The 18549-nt window shown below is 38.2% G+C and overlaps 1 protein-coding gene and 2 long non-coding RNA genes across 3 annotated transcripts; 2 read left to right on the top strand and 1 right to left on the bottom strand.

The window, feature by feature from the left end:
- The first annotated feature begins 108 nt into the window (after positions 1–108).
- On the top strand, positions 109–4138 carry LOC122994423. The gene is made up of 2 exons (XR_006406596.1): positions 109–355; positions 3932–4138. It is a non-coding gene; the product is annotated as an uncharacterized LOC122994423 (long non-coding RNA).
- LOC122994428 lies at positions 363–1077 on the top strand. The gene is made up of 2 exons (XR_006406600.1): positions 363–515; positions 548–1077. It is a non-coding gene; the product is annotated as an uncharacterized LOC122994428 (long non-coding RNA).
- Positions 4139–11770: 7632 nt separating the features above from the next.
- On the bottom strand, positions 11771–18486 carry LOC122994406 (acyl-coenzyme A thioesterase 1-like). The gene is made up of 4 exons (XM_044369094.1): positions 18401–18486; positions 17350–17852; positions 13675–13862; positions 11771–12591 (listed from the first exon to the last, which is right to left on the bottom strand). Exons 1-4 carry the CDS (start codon positions 18421–18423, stop codon positions 11983–11985), a joined length of 1323 nt encoding a protein of 440 aa, XP_044225029.1. The 5' UTR covers positions 18424–18486; the 3' UTR covers positions 11771–11982.
- Between the last annotated feature and the right edge of the window lie 63 nt (positions 18487–18549).

The raw sequence follows: 18549 nt of genomic DNA, 5'->3' as shown, positions 1-18549 counted from the left end.
TGAGGACAATGTTCAATAGGAAAACAAAACAAACACCCCTACAATCGACAACAGAAACTGTGATAAGAACCCATTCTGAGCGCCCTAAAGCTTTGTTAATACTCCCAAGCGGACGCCTACAAGGACAGCTGCGGACACCAAAGATGGGTAGTTGTTCTGTTTATACTACCTTCTGGGATCGTTCCACACATGTGTAATAGATCGCCGTCTACAGGAAGACAGCTTGTGACCATGCGGACACAACAAATTGCAGGTTTGCGGCTGTCTGCACAGAGTCTACACCCTCTGATGGCCACGCAGACCATAGTGGACCCTCGTGGACGCGGAAAGTATAAGTTCAGCTCAAGTGTAAAGTGTAAGTATAAACATTTACTCAGGTACTACTTAAATTAGATATTTTAACTTCACTTGAACATTTCCAATTACAGCTACGTTATACTTCCATTTTTACTTGCATAGAATTTTAAAAGCAGGACTTTTATTAGAATTCAGTATTTACACATTGTAGTATGTGGGTTAATATAATTCATTACAACTGTCATCCAAGGCCAATGAATACCACGTCAGGTGCAAATGCCAGAATACTCACCTTACACTTAAATTTTGACCGTTTACTAAAAAAAACACCAAACTACTACTTAAAAAACCAACACATCTGCAAAGATCTTAATACATATTCGTCTTATTATTATTATTACATTACTGTGATTTTAGCTGGGACTCTTTTCTCTGTCTGTTCAGACAGACTTTTTTTTTTTTTTTTTTTACAGGGAGGAGATACTTACACATAAGTGGTTTACAGCAATAAATGCACCAACAACCAATCAACATGCACTCAAATTTTAAAACCACAGAGGTATTAGCAGCGAAATATACACAAAGTATCAAAAGTGAAAGTACTCATGGCAGCATGGCTCCTTGCAGAGTATTACATTATCATAATACACTGTACATCATATTATTGGATCTTTTCATTGATTCATTAACATGTAACTACTTTATATACTGTAATGCATCATATTTTATAAGATGATCCTATAATTTGTATGTGAAAGCTTAATCTGGAAAGCAACAGTTGCTGTCAAAGAAAAGTAGTGAAATTTTAAAAATATAAAGAAGCATATAATAAAAAATACTCTAATACAAGTAGCCTACCTCAACTGTACTTAACTGCTGTACTTAAGTAAATGTACAATTACTTTCCACCTCTGATGTTTTTAATTTGATCTCAGCAGTGTAAAAAGACACTGAAACATTTTAAACAATTAAAGACCGGTGAGTGCCCTCTGCTGGCAAAAGTGTTGAGTTGCACAGTTTCATTCACAAACACCAACTACTGTTAGCAACAACGTTCATACAGGGACAGTTTAAGGCTCATATCAACTTCATTGGCCAAGTATGTTGACACATACAAAGAATTTGTCTCCAGTTTCTAGTAGCTCTCAATGTACTTACACACAACAATCTGCAGGAAGATACACAAGGACAACAAAGCTGAACAAAGATAATTAGACATAAACAAGACTTGCACTAACCAGGTACAAATTAAAGCCAGACACTGTCCTTGTAAATATTTAGAGCTGAGCATGGTCCAAATTGTTACTTCAGTAAATCTCGTCACTTTTTTTTTCTCCCGTAACTACCAGTTATGTCCATATAATGGTTGCTGCTGTAGCACTGCAGTTTCCCTTATTGATTCATAAAATGCTCTTATCTGGAACGACATTTCAATCATTAACCCTTGAAGGACGAGTTCACATTTATTTATAGTATGTCTTAAAACAACTGTCAGGTGCCCAAATGAACACTGACACATGGTTTTCTTCCCATAATCATTCCTCCTGTTCATACAGACCATTAGAAGATCTTCATAATGCACTTACAATGTACAAAATCCACAGTCCTTCTGTGCAAAAATGTATTTAAAAGTTTATCTGAGTCTAATATGAAGCTTCAGTCGTCCAAAGTGTCAAAGTCCTTCTTTTTGTTACTGTGCTTCAACTGCAGATTAACACAAAGAGGAAATTTGATGCTAAAAAGACTGTAAATGTGGCAGATAGCCACTTGATATGACTAACTCAGACTACTGAAGCCTCATATAAGCTTCAGATCAACTTTTAAATGTGTTTTTGCACAAAATGACTGTGGACACACTGTGGATTTTGGCCTCCATCACTTAGGCTATATTGAAAGCACGTTTGAAGTAGGGCTGCAACTATGGATTATTTACATTATCGATTAATCTATCGATTATTTTCCTGATTAATTGATTAGTAGTTTGGTCCAGAAAATGTCAGAAAAAGGTGAAAAATGTTTCCCAAAGCCCAATATGACATCCTCAAATGTCTTGTTTTGTCAACAACCCACAAAGATATGCTGCTTACTGTCATAGAGGCCTAAAGAAACCAGAAAATATTCACATTTAAGAAGCTGGAATCAGAGAATTTGGAATTTTTTTCTGACTCAAAATGATAATTTTGACTACCCAAATAGTTGCCGATGAATTTAATGGTTGATTAACTGACCAATCGTTGCATAGCCAGTATGAACATGAGTGATTACAGTGAATTACAGAACAACTTCTTTCAGTGTTCATATGGACACCTGTTGATTTAGACAGACTCGAAAAATTGTGAAGTGATCCTTTAATTATGAGGCAGTGAAAGAGAACTGCAGTTTTGAGCGCAGCTGCCAAGAACTACTGAGAAAATAGAAGTGGGTTTACCATCAGCCCTGTTTTATTAACAAAGTTTGGATGGGAGAAATGTTTTCCAATGTATCACTAATTTGTTTCTTTTAATTGGCAACCATTTGGACTTTTTGTACGTTGAAATGTAGCAAAAAAATTGGCTTTTGACCACATTTCATGTATGTGTGCACAGGTGGTGCCTGAAATACCACATTTATATAACTCCAGGTCATGCATAGATCATATTCCACAGGCAATAACAGTCTGATTTGGGAGGTCATCTCTTCTGAAACTTTCTTCCTTTGACTGCGACAAAGTAAACCATAAAGGCCCTTTTTTTTTGGAAAATACACCGTAACAGACACAAAATCGATCAATGTCTATCAATCTATCAATATCTTTGATATTGGGGTTATTTTAAGAAATTGTTTGAGTTCATCAACCCCACTTTTATCTAACTCATCGATTTAAAGTTGAGAACTCTTTCACCTGGAGTTGCTTTAAGACAAGAATCTGTCATAAACATTAGTATATAATATAAACTCACCGGTGTGTCAAATCTAGTTCAAAGTGTCCAGCGGTTTGTTTCTCCCTTGACTTGTTTTCTCCCGTTAAAAATGAGGTTTCTCGGAACTGTGATTGGCCACAGCAGCCTTCAGCCGCGATGACGTTGATTGTGTTTCTCCAAAACTTGACTCTGGCTCAACTTTGCGGTAAACGGCCACAGCCGAAACACACTATTGACATGCAGGAACTGGTGTTTTCACCCCACCCCCTGATATGGTCTGAGGTCAGAGGGTTCGACTGTTCCCTGTAGACTAGAAAGTTCATTGGCACAACGTAGGCCTCCCGTTAAACCCTCGGGTGTAATCCCCCCTCCCACGACAGTGTGGGTTGCAATGGCAGAATGGCGCTGTCTGTGTTTCCGCATTGTACCAAAGGAGGAAACGAGACGTCTTCTCCTCTCGTCATGTGAAGCGATGTCCGTTTCTGATGACGGAGACAGCTGCTCACATCTGGATCAGCTGTCAGTCGGCTTTAACAGCTGTAGAAACTTCTGATGGAGTGTGTGTTTGCACACATGTGTATCAATCAATAACTGATATCCAATAAGGGGGCGTAGACCTGATGCTGCTTTTCAAGTAAATATGCACTTGTGTTTATTTCATAGTGCAGTATTATTTTGTGTACGTTGTTTTTAGTGAAGTAATGTTTATTTTGCTTGATTGTGTTTTTATTTAGCCTGGTAAACGCTCCTGTGTTTCCTTGAACTGGTCTCATCTTCAGTCCTTCAGTACATAAGGTCAACATGGTGAGGAATGAAACTTTTAATGCTATAACTTCTGTCTATCAACATCATCAACATGTGTATAAGTCATATTGGCTGTGTTATGTATGATTTGATCAAATGTATTGAATTATAAACCCAATAAATGTCTTCAATCTATCTATTCCCTTCCTTGATTAGTTGTGTGAATAACATTTAGTGATCTTTACACAGACTATATAATGTTTATTAAAAATGACAAAGTTAAGAAAATGTGCATATGAAAAGAAAAGAACCTAATAATAGTTAATAATGATCATTAGTTAATAGTAATGATCATCGCCACTCTGGGCAAGGACACAACTGAAAAAGATTGTCAGTGTCATCTCAATGAGGCTTTCCAGGTTAAGTAAGAAATTAATTTATAAAAACAATAATAAATATAGTCACAAGTGGCAATAACTGGGGTCCAAACAGATTGCAAAAAAATCACAAAATCTGACATTTTTAGAGCAGAAGACAAGATGCAAACGACTTGAGAGATTAAAATGATGAAAGAACTTTGACTACAAGCCAAGCCATCTTCAAGATAATTGTGAAAACATAAACTTGTTTGTTTCAGCGCCACCTTGAGGTCAATGAATGTCATTATATGTGCCTGAGTAGTGGGTGGAATTTGCAACCCACCTGCCTATTACGGTGACTTTTGGTCTTATGTTTTTTGCTGCACAAACACTTTTAGCGGAGAAAAATAATAAAAAAAAGAAATTTTCACAGGGTCACAGTAGGCAATTTTCAACTTAATGTGACCTCAATTAGCACTTGAAAACATATCACATGCATGACTTACTACATTGTTGTCAAGTAGGACCTGTCCACCCAGGAATTTGAACCCTGTATCATAGTCAACAGTTTAATCCCTGGATTATCGGCTCTGCTGGTGAACAGGCTGTCTTTTGTTTTCACAACCTCAAAGTTGAATACAACGGAAGTCTGTGGGTCTTAATGCAGCTGAAGTTCAAATATTCACCAAAATTACAGATTTATAGATACATACTTGAAAGACTAATCACATGATATCAACAGAGAAATGTTTCCTGATATTTTCATGAAGTTTGCTTGGTGCCGGTCTAGATGCAGACCAGTGACCTTACAGTTATAAGGCTTGTGTTTAGACTACTAGACCATCAGGAGAGCACAGCTGTCTCACCAGCTCTTGAGAAAGGAAACCAAATGGGATAAATAAAGTTGTCTGAATCTGAATCTGAATCTGAAACCAACCTCACAAGCAGAAGTTAGAGGGATGTCATAAAACTTTAAAAAATTCATGACAATTTACCTGTTGGGGATACAACTCTGAAAAAAATCACACATCAACCTGGGTTTCTCAGGTGTATTGTCAAATATTTTGGTGAAATATGTTGAAAAATGGGATGAAATAGAAAATGTTGTGCATACAGTACAAATTACAGTAAGATAATTTATATCACTGCTGACTCATCATTTGAACGATCCGATTCATTTGAAACATGTAATATCTGGTATCCAAAGATATTTTTGGTAGCATATGAATGAAGCCTTGTGGAGATATAGATGTTAATTGATTTTGCATATTTTGAAAAATATAGAGTGACGGACTTCTGAATTGACCAAAGGTGGCACTGAAGTAAACTTCTGTCACAATTCAGTGGATGTGCTAAAAAAAAAAATCTGCTCTGTAGGACACTGAAGGGAGATTGATTTAGATTTTTTAAAGACTGGAATGTGAAATGTCTAGAAATCTAGATTTTTTTTGTAATAAGCCATGCCCACTTTAATCAACCATTACCGAATTTTATGCATTGACTGAGTCAATACTCTGGATCGTGCAAACCAAATTTCGTACAAATCCATGCAGCCAATTACAAGATATAAACCTTTCACATGTGTTGCGCCCCCTAGTGACAGAATATCCCAGGACTGCGTAGCAAAGCTTGGACCTAGCATCCATTTGGTTTGTTAGGTTACAATAGCTTAAGCAAATTGTGATTTATGAGCATTCATGTAAAATTGAAATTAAAGACACAAAATTTAAGAGCAGGAGACTGGAGCAAAGATGCAGATGAAGTGGGAGATTAAAATGATGAAAGAATTTTTACTACAGACTAAACCATTTCTTGATTGTTTCAGCGCCACTTTGAGGTCAATGAGTATCATTTTATGTGCCTGAGTAGTGGGTGGAATTTGCAACCCACCTGCCAATTTAGGTGATGTTTGGAGAAAAATAATAATAAGAAGAAAGAAAGAAATATAGCTGCAAGCAGTAATAACCGGGGTCCAAGCAGATTGCAAAATATCGCAAAATTTGACATTTTTAGTGGACCGGATGCAGACGACTTGAGAGGTAAAATGATGAAAGAATTTTGACTAAACGCCAACACTTTTAGAGGAGAAAAATAAAGAAGAAGAGGAAAGAATATGTATATGAAAAATGATAAATTAAAGTAAATCAATGACTATGGGAGTAAATATTTATATATTTACCATAAGATGGTGCATGGTATCTGTATATATATATATATATATATATATATATAAAAGAAACAAAAAAATATCAAAACTGTGTTCCAGATGAGATTTGTGTTTGCATGAGAAGACAGCAAGAGGTTACTTCCAGTCATGAAAGCCCTCTTCACCTATCCGCAGTGTTGGGGAGTAATTAGTTACATTTAATGCCATTACAAAATTAAATTACAAAATAATTGTAATTGTTATCTGTTACAATTACAGTTATAGTTATTAATCAAAGTGTTGGTGATTACATCCAAATGTATTCTTTTTGGTAAAAAAAAGCTTATATGTAGAATATAACATTAATTCTGTTGCAGGAATGCCTTCTTTCTATTTCTGAACAAAACAGGTCAGCAAAGCCATTGGGACAAGTTTGACTGCAACACCATCAAGGTTAGGATGGCTTACAAGGAGCTGTCTCTACTACTAGACAGGCTCCATTCATTTGGCACTGTGTGCTCAAATTTTGGGCGTTGTTTTTGACTGGTTCTCTCATTTGAATTTGCACCACCTCTCGTCTGCCGATCAAATCAATGCTCATTGCACCAAGTAACCTGAGTCTACCATGCCTGCGACCAGCCAACCACGTCGAGGCGGGTGGCCATGTCGTTGGACAAGAACACCTTTCAGTACTGGAAATTCAACAGTGTTTTTTCTTCTGAAATCAGAAAAGGGCTCTAACATTACTGCTCAGTGTAAAGCTTGTTTACCAGCAGTGAAAATGCTGTCAACATTGAAATGCTCAATGTCAAAGCTGAGGAAACATCTGCAGGTAAGTTAATTGCCACAGTTTAAAAAATCTGTTAGAAAAGTAATCAAATGTAATTACTTTGATGAAGAATTTAAAGTAGTTACATTACATATTACATTTTTTAACAGGGTAACTAATATGTATGAGGACAATGCTCCCATCACATGTGGACAGTTATGTGGTCTCCCAAAAACTTGCAGCCTGTTCTTGCAACACTGGCAGCGTCTGCTCTGTGCTGAGAGGATGCTTAAGTGGAGAGGCTTACATCTCCATCTTGTGGCTACAGTGACTACTGACAGACTCCTGGAAGAAGGCTGAGCTGTTCATAATTTGGCTGCAGCAATACAAAGAATATACTCCATAACTGTAGTATTTTTCAACAGACGGGGTTGGGATTGGACGTCAGAGAGTATTAAGACAGTTTTGGTCTTTTTGTTGGATTAGTTGACAGTTAGAGCATCTGGTTTATCTTTTAAAGCTGTTTGTGTCCAGTGAGGGAAAAGTTTTTTCATAAAGTTTTGACTTTAATTCTTATTTTTTTCATGGCACGCACTGGTCGGTAATCAATAACTGTACTGTACACTGAGGGGGCACCACAAATGCCAAACACTTGTTGGGCCGTGGCTACAAGTTTGGCTATCAGCAATAATTAATGATTATCAAAGATAATTGTTAATTATTAAAATCAATAAAATTATTAATAAGAATTAATAATAACGGGGCACCACCCTGGACTCAGGGAAAAAGATAGCCAATTCAGTCTCAAAGTGTACTAATCTATGAATTTGGGACTTTGATTAATAATTAATGTAATAACTATAAACAAAATCACCATATCAATAGCTAGTAAAGGTTGAAGGATTTGGAGTTCTTTACAGAGCAGAGGTTGGCAAAACTCATTCTTGTGCAACATTAAAACAGACAACAGGTATATCCAAAAGCATTTATTTAACAAAAGGGTAAAAGCAACACACAATACTAATCTAGCTAAGTGTATCTATATACAAGTGTGAATGTGTGAGTGTGTGTGTGTGTGTGTGTGTGTGTGTGTGTAGGGAAGACAATAGCAAGATGGCTGCAGTCACCTGGTGACTGAGCACATGGCATGCCGACACTTTGGCTGATAAAAGGCCAGACCATGTGGTGTCTTGAACCACATGTGCTGCCTGAACCAAAGTTTGCCAAACTAGGTTTTAACCTCTTAACTGTGTGGTTCTCTATTCAAGGCCAATTGGTGTATGCTAAAGGTGCCAGGTTAAAACGAGGTTAGTTGCATGCAAGGCCTAGCTACTGGATGTAACATGTGTTAAGCATGCTAACATTAACCTAGCGGTGTGGCTATGCAGTAATCTGACTATAGGCAACAAGGACATCACAACAACAGTTCAATGTATAACCTTAACCAAATCAATACACGTACAGTACATTGTTTGAGTTAAACATTCTTGCTTAGCCGTACTATGCTTCACTGTGTTGCTAGGCTATGCCCAGTTGTTACCAGTCCATGAAGGAAGAGATGCTTTGTGGTGTCCTGCTTTGTAGCTGGTGAATCCGTGGGTGAGTCAGGCTGAGAAGGCTTTGGCTCTGAAGCTGAAAGATGCAGGCGTTGCTGGGGAGAGAGCACTCCAGTCGTGCAGAGGGCCCAGGTCACTCCTTGGTGTAGAGTTAGCGGCAAGCTAACTCCATTCCGCGGCTCCTGTACTTGTTAAACTGGCCAGCAGACTTGTGTGTTAGCTGCTGGCACAAGGAAACTTAGTTTCTGAGTCTTAGGCAGGCTCTCGCGTCTTCTGCCGTAAAGAAGACTGTGTGTGTCTGCTGTGAGCAGGCCACACAAGAGAGCAGAGAGCTGCTCCAGCAGTTGCTGGAGGTGTGAAAGAGAGCAAGGAGCTGCTCCTGCTGCAGCTCGTGGAGAAAAAAGAAAGATAAGAGGGGAATCTCTAGTTTTGATAACCTGGATCCATGGGTGGAGCTTCACACTTTGGGTGCGAACCCCCAGGGCTCAGGTTTCTTGGAGTCTTGAAACATGTGGTAAACTGTGGTCCACATGTAGTCCCAACACACTTTATTAAAGCACTAAAATGATCTTTCTATTTTCACTTTTACATGTAGTAAGCCTTAACCCTCCTGTTATGTTCATTTGTCAGGAACAGCAATCGTGTTCCCGGGTCAATTTGACCCAGTGCATGTTTAATTATCCAAAAGATGTCCGAAACCAAAAAAAATCCTGACAAGCAGTGTGAATATTTCATTACTAATTCCATTACTAACTGTTCTGTCAATATTTAGTGCAATGGTGTTCCTTACCTCAAACAGGTAATGGTTCAATTAGGATAATTCACTCGGTTTTCATTTAAAAAATGCATGTTCAAACTTTTTTTTTACATGTTTCACCACTTTATTGCTTTGACAGACCAACATATGAAACACAATAGTTTTACATAACATTGAAACATAACATTTAAATTTTGTTTTACATACATGCACTGTTTGTGAACCAGAAATAAACAAAATCGCAATACAACAATACAACAATACAACAAACAAGCAATCGCAATATGAACGTGTGTGTGTGTGTGTGTGTTTGTCTAGGTGTGTTTGTCTAGGTGTGTGTGTGTGTGTGTGTGTGTGTGTGTGTGTGCGCGTACATCTACACAGCACACGAGTGACATGTCACCACACTGTGCTTTGTGCAAATGAATTTTGCACATTTCACACAGGTCATGCTTGTCTTGACATCGTCAGATGGCCTGCAGACCTGGCACCTCTTCCTCTTTTTTTTCCCCTCAGCAGCAACCTAGAAACAAGAGGACCATGATTACTTTTCTACTGTGGTAGTACTGTGCTTTTCTGTGGTACACACCACACACACACACACACACACACACACACACTTACTTACCTCATGCACTGGTGTAGTACTTGGTGCAGTCCTCTCCTGGATGTCCCTCACCGTGGCTGCTGGGGTCCTGGGGTCTGGGACTGGACTGGACCAGGGACTGTCATCCTTTTGCTTCTGCTGCTCATTTTGTAAAGGTTTGCCTGACAGAGTGTAATGTTGGTAGGACTAACATGTAGAGAATCTTTTATATGTTTTGCCCCTCCCCTGTCCACTGAATGTGGGTGGAGTTTTCCCGCGAGAACATAAATGGTTCTCGTCAAATATCATAACACCTGCACCTGTGTGTGTGTGTGTGCGCGTGTGCTCTGTGTGTGCACTGAGTGTGTGTGTGTGTGCTCTGTGTGTGTGTGTGCTCTGTGTGTGTGTGTGTGTGTGTGTGTGTGTGTGTGTGTGTGTGTGTGTGAGTGAGTGATTGGGATGAAATATGTCTCACAGTTGCAAAGAAAAAAATACTCTGACATTTCTGACACCCTTTTACCTCCAGTTTGACTGCTGGGTCAAATTGACCCGAACAGTATCTATGTGATATAAACATGCAGGGGGTGGTTGCAAATATGTGAGATGAACCATTTTCATATTATATGTTGATTACACTAATTAAGGCAAGCAGAAGAAGTTTCATACTGAAAAAATACTTTTAACTATTTTTCCTAGATCTTCAAACTTTAAAACGGGTCAATTTGACCCAGAACATAACAGGAGGGTTAACCAGCTTGTGATAAGCAGGTCATAACCTTTCAATATGTTTCTGTCATCAATCAAACATTAAATAGTTTAATTCATCACAAAACATTCAACATGTATAATTATCTTAGGTTAACTGGCAGCCATGACATTGTGATTTTGTAACGTGTTCCTAATCTTTCCTGTCATCCTAACTGAATCTATCACTTGGCTTTCGTCTGAGTAACGTCACAGGTCTGACAATAATAAGATCAACTGTTCAGGTAGTCTTAGTTTTTTATGTGAGACAACCTGAGGGAATAATAACACTAGCAGTGAGAGGGAAATTAGTATTAATAAGATATATTTATGCATGAATACAGTAAGAGCTAACAGGCATACAATGGCATGTACTATATGATGTCCCAATTCAGGCAAGATTATAGACATGATGTTACAAAAATTTCAAATTTATTGATATTTGACAGACAGAAAGAATTTAAAAATAACAGTCCACCTATTTATATTTTAAATATAAGAAAAATGACTTAAAAAAAAAAAAAGAGTGGATACTCTTCTTTTGAATTCTAGGAATGGCTCCAGCCCTGCATGGACAGGATTAATGTGTGTAATTCCTATTTTAAAGTAGTGTTACTCTGGGTTTTACCAACAATGATTGGCTATTTGCTTCTGTGCCTCCACAGCTTCAAGCCACACTTCCACGTCTACAAAAAGACTATTTTCAGTCAGAGCGGACAAATTCCTACTAACTTGGTGAAAGGCTACTTAAAAATTTTGAAGGTGTCGCCAACTTTTGAAAACGTCTCACATTATGCTGTCTTTTCCATGTCCAGTGTTAATGATTTTTTAAATTAATTTTTAATTAAAGCTGTTTCAGTGTAGTTGTTTTTCTTTTGTCTTTCTTTTTTCAATTAGGGTTTTTTGTGGCCATTTCAGGCTTTTTGATTTCACTTTCCATGCTCAAACTGCCATTTCATGATATCAATTTGTCATTTCAATCTCAAATTCCTATTTTCTATTTTGTTTTTACATTTTAATAATCAAAAACATTCAATCTTTATTCATGATACAGCAGTTAATTGGCAGTCATGATGTCATGATTGTTTTGTGTTCCTCAATCTTTCCTATCATGGTTTTTGCATCTATAACTTAGCTTTAGTCTTCGTAGCTTCACAGCTCAGGTGAGATCTGAGGAACTCCTGGATCTTCTTCCACATGTGGACTTCAGCTGCTGCGTGGGACCTGGGCTCACCGCCCCACATGACTGTTGTGCCTGCGATGTAATGGATGCTGGAGCGGCAGTAGGGTCCATACGGCGGCTCCAGTAAGTGTCCAGCTCTTGGGTAACACACACTTTCAAAGTTCTCCTTCCCATGACGCTTCAGTCTCTCCACCATTTGGTCCATGAAAGCCTTGCTGTCCCAGTTGAGGTCGTCCTCTGAAGCCACAAAGAGAAAATGTCCCTTGGCTTTTTCGATGGGGACCAAGGTGGCCTGGTTCTCCTCTGCCAGAGGATTGTTAGTACAATACTTGCCTATGACGGCCCCTGACTCAGTGGGAATCGCCTTGCTGAGGTCAGTCAGCAGCGGTGAGAGGATTTTGCTCTTCTTATAGTAGAGAGGAATAGCCACATTTGCACTGCAGCTGTTTATCCACACCACTGCCTCAACACCTGGCACAAAAGCAGCAAGTGAAAGTGCAATGTCTCCAGCCTTTGATCTTGATAATATACCAACTCCTTTATTTCCCACCTGTGAAAAAACATGAAAAATTAGAGATGAAGAAAACTTTACACACACAGAGCTTAGAAACTGAGCTATGAGGGTAAATTAGGATAATAATGCAAAAGCTACATAAAATGCAGAGGTCTCCTGAGGCAAGGTGGCTCTTTCAGTTAAAAAACTGCATTACCAATATATTTTGTAAATTGTATGATAAAACTGGATAAAAACACTGTATGTCATTATAACACAATGGCTGAAAATGATTTGTCCCTTCCAAGAGGCAGCTTGAGAAACCACAACACTGCAAAAACTGCCAAAAGCTAACTTTTATGTTTATTATATTAATTATTAGAACATTACCTTACTTGCCAACATGTTGAGCTGTTCACTCAATTTGACTAGACAAAATTGTTTTTTGAAAAACTGTGTAATAACACATTTCTGAAATAACAGAAAGCAGAAATCAAAGTCCCCCTCCACTAAAAAAATGTGTTTTGCTTATTGTTACTTCAGTTGGATTTTTGAGCTTGACTGTGCAGAATGATGTGCAGAGTTTGTTTTCACATTCATCTGCTGAAAATGAAAAGTTTATCTGTGCTCACCTTAAATCTGAGTTTAAGGCATATACTTATGAACAGGATTTGTGACATCACAACTAGTCTGGAGCCAATCATGGCTCCATATGCCATTAACTGTGTGTTCACACATGCAGTAGTAGTATTCAGTATCTGGCCTCTCATGAATCTGTAGTTTTGACAAAGACTTAAACTTGCTGTGTGTACTTCCTAACAGTAAGAGGCAGCATGAGACTGTGGTTTAACCAGAGACTGTGGCTGTATGTCTGTGAGTTCTGTTTTCCTCTCATTATACCATAGGCCACATCTCCCAGCCTCATTTGTTCTTTCCTGAATTTCAGGTTATTCGCTGTTACATTGGTGCTGCCGGGTGATATCTGTAACACTAACAAATTAACTGTTGCTTAACTTAGTTAAAATCCTAAAGTTAAAAACCTCAAGTAATAGTTGCTGACCACCTAATGTGTCATCAAAATCAAAAGCTTGTAACTTTATGCTGCTGTGTTTAAGAGCAACAATTACTCATACAGCTCACCTTAGGTTGTTGTTGTAAGAAATCAACTGCTTCTTTAAAATAGTCCAGATGCATCTCTTTGACGTTTTCGGGCTTGTCATTGTACACTGACACAACCAGAACCACAAACCCTTTGTTGGCCAACAGACAGGCTCTCTTCTCAGACATAAAGGTGCACAGATCCAACACAGCGGGGAACGGACCTTCACCTGGACAGAAACACACACAATAATATCAATAGATCATAGAAAATATGACATCTTAATTCTTATACTTCGATGTGATGACCCCTGTGGGGTCATCTGTTGTGTGCTGTTTTTACTGTGCAATTCACTGGATTGTCTGCTTTGTTTTTGCAGGTGATCATTAGCACATTAGGTGATCGTTGCAGGGATTGTTAGTTCATTTAATTCTGGGCTGCAGCACAGCTCAGTCTCTAGCTGACACTTTGGGCACTTGGCTGCTGTTCCAGCTCTCCCATCTTCCCCACAGACACTTTTTGGTTTTGTTATGTCGCCTTAGTTTTGTTATGCTTTATTTTCATGCACTGTGCAACACCCCCACATACATCTTCCACACATGCACATTATACTACTGATTATACTGATATCCACACTCCCTATTGCAAATATTTAGTGAACTTTTGATTTGATTTTAACTTTTTGTGTCTCCTATTTTGTTGTCGCAAAGAGCTGGGTCATGACAATGTAGTTACACAATAAGTAACACAGGTACCACTACTACTATTACATCAATAATTATATTTAGGCATTTGATTAAGATCATTTAACTTAGTTTATTTCAACAATCGAAAAGAAGCATATATTACAGTCAATACTGAAAAATAATAGGCCTTCTCACATCAGACATTTTGATTGTCATAGTAGAAAAAGCACAGATGTTACTGATAATATTAATGATGACTCTGAAGCAGCTACTTCAGCCATCATTCATTTTGTTATTTACAGCTGTGCTTTTCCTACTATGACTAGTCAAAATGTCTCCTGTGAAAAGGGCTTTCAATCAATGTGACAACCATAGCTATGAATAGTTATTTGATTGTTTAACTAATTTAATTCAGCAATTCAATTTATTCAATTCCATGTTTAGCTTTTTTTAGTTATAGCTGAATATAAGCATTTTTCATTTCATTTGTTAAAAGAAAACCAAAGAATCTCGCACACTGTCCATCACATGAACTCAGACCTCCATCAGGAAAAATTCATACAAACCATCCTGACCTTAATCTGTATACACAGTGGTAGGGATCGTTACAGAAGCCCTGGAAGACAGATGAGAAGAAAATGCTGGTGATTCAATTTCCTAGTCTGATCTAAATTGTTTTTCTCCTGTGTTTAAGAACGGGTGAGGGCTGCGCGATATGGCAAAAAATATGACCACAGTAATTTTTTCCATGTTGATCAATATCGATATTCATGACAATATATGATTTTATAATGCTGCCAGTTTGAAGAGTATCCGGATAATGACTAAGGCCTGAAGAAACCAGAGGGTTCATTAGTTAAACTGTAGAATAGTTTATTAACATAATAAATAGAACATAATGTAAGCATTTAACTTTGCAAACATGCTTTATCTGCCTAGCAAACAACGCAAGTTAGCTTGCCTTGTAACTTATTAAAATACTCTAAATAAAACTAGAAGTTGTGACTAGTATCACATCAAATTCCTTTGGCCATCTCTCAGTTTTAGAGGTAGAAATCTGAGTAAAAAGTGCAAAATTCTAAATCAGCCATTATGCTACATCTTTATATACAATAGGGTCCAAAAGTCTGAGACCAAAGGGGTCTCAACTGTGTATATATATAAAAACCTCTTCATTTATCTTACTGACTACATTATTTGCTGTGCTTAGCTCACGTATCACTCGATTCGCCAGTTTTCTTAATGAAACAACACTAGTGTTAATGATTAGTAGCCTTACGTTGCAACTCTGTTTACTTAGCTTTGTGCTTAGCCTAGATTAGCAGTTAGCCTTGTGAATCCATAGTAAAAGCAGCCTCATTAAAACGATGATGTGTGATGACTGAATGTCTCTACTAGAGACAAGTATCCATGAGTTAGAGCAGCTTTTTCGGCTAGGGTTACTTTAGACCAGACAGGCACTCTAGCTGTAGCCCTGCTAATGATGCAGATGAGGCAGAGTTTGTCCCTCTTCGCCAGCCTGGGTTCACCGTTTACCCGGGGACAGACTCTGACATAGAGGCTAATCTGAGGGTGCTCGTATCATCGTATTGCTTTCGTGCCCCTCGGTCCCACATATTTTTTCCCTCTTTTTCAGAGGACATCCACTTTCTTCACCAGGAATGGGCATGTACTTTGACATGCAACCCAAAAAGTGCAGACTGACTGGCTGTTGTCACGTTTATTTCTGCTGCGTGATAGGCTGTTAGATCTATCCATATCAAGTAAAAAATGTCTGAAGTTTATTATCGTAATCAACATAACTTTTATTGCGATCCTGTATCGAAATCGTTTTATCGCCAAGCCCTATGTTTTGCCAGGATAATCTCTCTAAGTTCCTTTTTTTTTCCATCTGTGAATTTCTCCATGCACTCTAAAGGCAAGTTACACATATTGCATGTTAGCGAGTTATGTAACATTATTCTCCGAACCCCACTTAGAGAACCAATGACTTAGATCAGTTACCCTAGAGGCCAGTCAGCTCATTTTTGTTTGTTTAATATTCCAGAGGAAATTGACTGGTGGGTCCAACAATTCATAACATAACTTGCTAACACACAATATATGTACTTTGTGTTTAGAGTGTATGGAGAAATTAAAACTCAACTGGAAGAAAACTTGGATGGATTTTAGTCCTATTTAGAACATGGGGTAGTGGTGCACTTCAGCCTCTTGTGGCCAAAATGAGTATTACAACACCAAATACTTTGAGAAATGATCCTGGCAAAACCAAAACAAAACAAAACAAAAAAATAACCTGCTAAAACTTTTAGCTAGAAACTAGAAAATGATCCTGGCAAAACTTTGTTCACGTGCCAAAACCTTTTCCACATGTTTCACAGATGAAAAAAAACAAATATAGGAACTTGCAAAGATTATCCTGGCAAAACCTTTTTCTCACCCGTTTTTAAGTTATAAACACAGGAGAGAAAACAATTTAAATCAGAATTTTTTTCTCACTTGCATCTCAGGATTTCTGTAGATTGTTGGCATCCTCTGATTTACAGGATTTTCCATCTTTATATGAATGATACTGTTACATGTTGCCATTTGTTTGTATGAAAGTCTGAGGACTGAAACGTTGTGTTATTAAAGTGAGTTCAAGTGATGGACATTATGCAAGTTAAGTTTTTTTGATCTCTAAGACCTTATGGTGTGCCGTTATCACTTTATTTTTTAAAATGTTCTTCACTTGTAAATGTAATCCTTATATAAATACTTCACCTTTAGAAGAAATTTGGTTTCTCACACATTTTTTCCTGTTTGCTTGTCAATATTTCATTTGATTCACATCAGGCTGCTACAGGGACAATACAGTGATACAATGATATATGCAGATGAATAATGTGGTTTGTTCACAATTAGGCAGAGTATAGTGGCAGAAAAAAGAATGTCAATAACTTTGTTGCACATTCATAAGACATTGCAGAAAAACACACTATTAAGCTGTAATTAGACAATGATGAAGACAGAAAGTAGTAAACCACTAACCTGGAGGAGTAAACAGGACTCCATGAAAGCTCCCCTCTTTGACGGGGACCCGGCTGACCCCGTCTCCAATTAGAAACCTCTCATTAGTCGCCTCTGCTAGCATCCTGCCCTCCCCCTCCAACTCATGCACAGAAAACTTCACCACATGAGGGTTTAGTGATCTGTTTTTTTGAAACAATTTGTGCAAGGTGTCCGCCCTCATCGACCACAGCAGACCCATGGGTTCAACCCCAATGTAACTCCCGCTGAGTGAGGGGTCTCTCTCCAGATCGACCTCCCCGTTCCCATTAGCCCTGTAGGTGGCCGAGGAGCTGAACACCACTCCCTTCTCATCGGTCGATCTAGCCCTCATGGTGACCACCTGCCACGGCCTCAGCCCGGCCACCTTCACCTGAACGGGCTCATCGAACAAACATCTGGCACTCGGCAGCAGCCTAAGTCTGATTTGGGAGGTCATCTCTTTTGAAACTACTGTTGTTTTCTTCACAAGATTAGTCTTTGTGCTGAGAATGTAAAAAAAAAAGTTTACAATCCTGTTTATAAAAATAAAGTGTACACTTTATTTTTTAAAAATTGATTCGTTAATCACATCAACACTTGATGAAAAGTGTTTTAAAAATAAAAAAGAAAAGTGAGTGTCCTGGAAACAAAAAGTCTAGATAGCAAAGTCTTATTTACATGGTTTGCATTTTAAGGTATGACTCAGAGCGTGAGGGCTGATTTATTACATACATATAAGACTGTAAAGTCAGAGCACCTGTCTAAAGGGTTAACAAATGATGCAATAGCCAGTAGATTTCAAATCAAAGTAGAAAGGTGATAAGGTAATCATGCACATACACACATATATCTGTGTCCTGTTCACAGATGATGGAGCGCTGATTAAAACAAGACAACAACAGAAGACCTCAGCTTGTCAAAAGCCACCCAGTCTTCAGTGTCAGTCGACTCAGACACAAAATGAAAAAACAAAGCCCTCCCTGCATCTTTTAATTTCCTTTCAGGGACTGCAGAAGGAAAGAAAAGTCAGAAAAGTAGAAATGTGACCTACCTGCGGTTAAAGCAAGTGTCCATCTAGAATGAAAATGACTATCATGTGGGTTAAAAGTCCCTTATGTTCATCACGGTCTCCTGATGGTGCACAACCCAGTTCAAAGTTTTATTTTAACTGTCGGTACAGAAGGTACTGTGTGTTCCTCC

Source organism: Thunnus albacares, chromosome 12 (assembly GCF_914725855.1).
Source record: "Thunnus albacares chromosome 12, fThuAlb1.1, whole genome shotgun sequence".
In the NCBI taxonomy this organism is placed as follows: Eukaryota; Metazoa; Chordata; class Actinopteri; order Scombriformes; family Scombridae; genus Thunnus; species Thunnus albacares.
The sequence above is the reverse complement of the archived record's forward strand: the minus strand, read 5'-3'. Positions and strand labels throughout refer to the sequence as shown.

Excerpts from the sequence above, each read along its gene's own strand:
- LOC122994406 (XM_044369094.1), bottom strand. The coding sequence starts at position 18,423 with ATGGACACTTGCTTTAACCGCAG. Across the intron at positions 13,863-17,349 it reads AGTCCTGTTTACTCCTCCAG|GTGAAGGTCCGTTCCCCGCT; the intron begins GTTAGTGGTTTA and ends GTTTCTGTCCAG. Across the intron at positions 12,592-13,674 it reads TCTTACAACAACAACCTAAG|GTGGGAAATAAAGGAGTTGG; the intron begins GTGAGCTGTATG and ends GTTTTTTCACAG.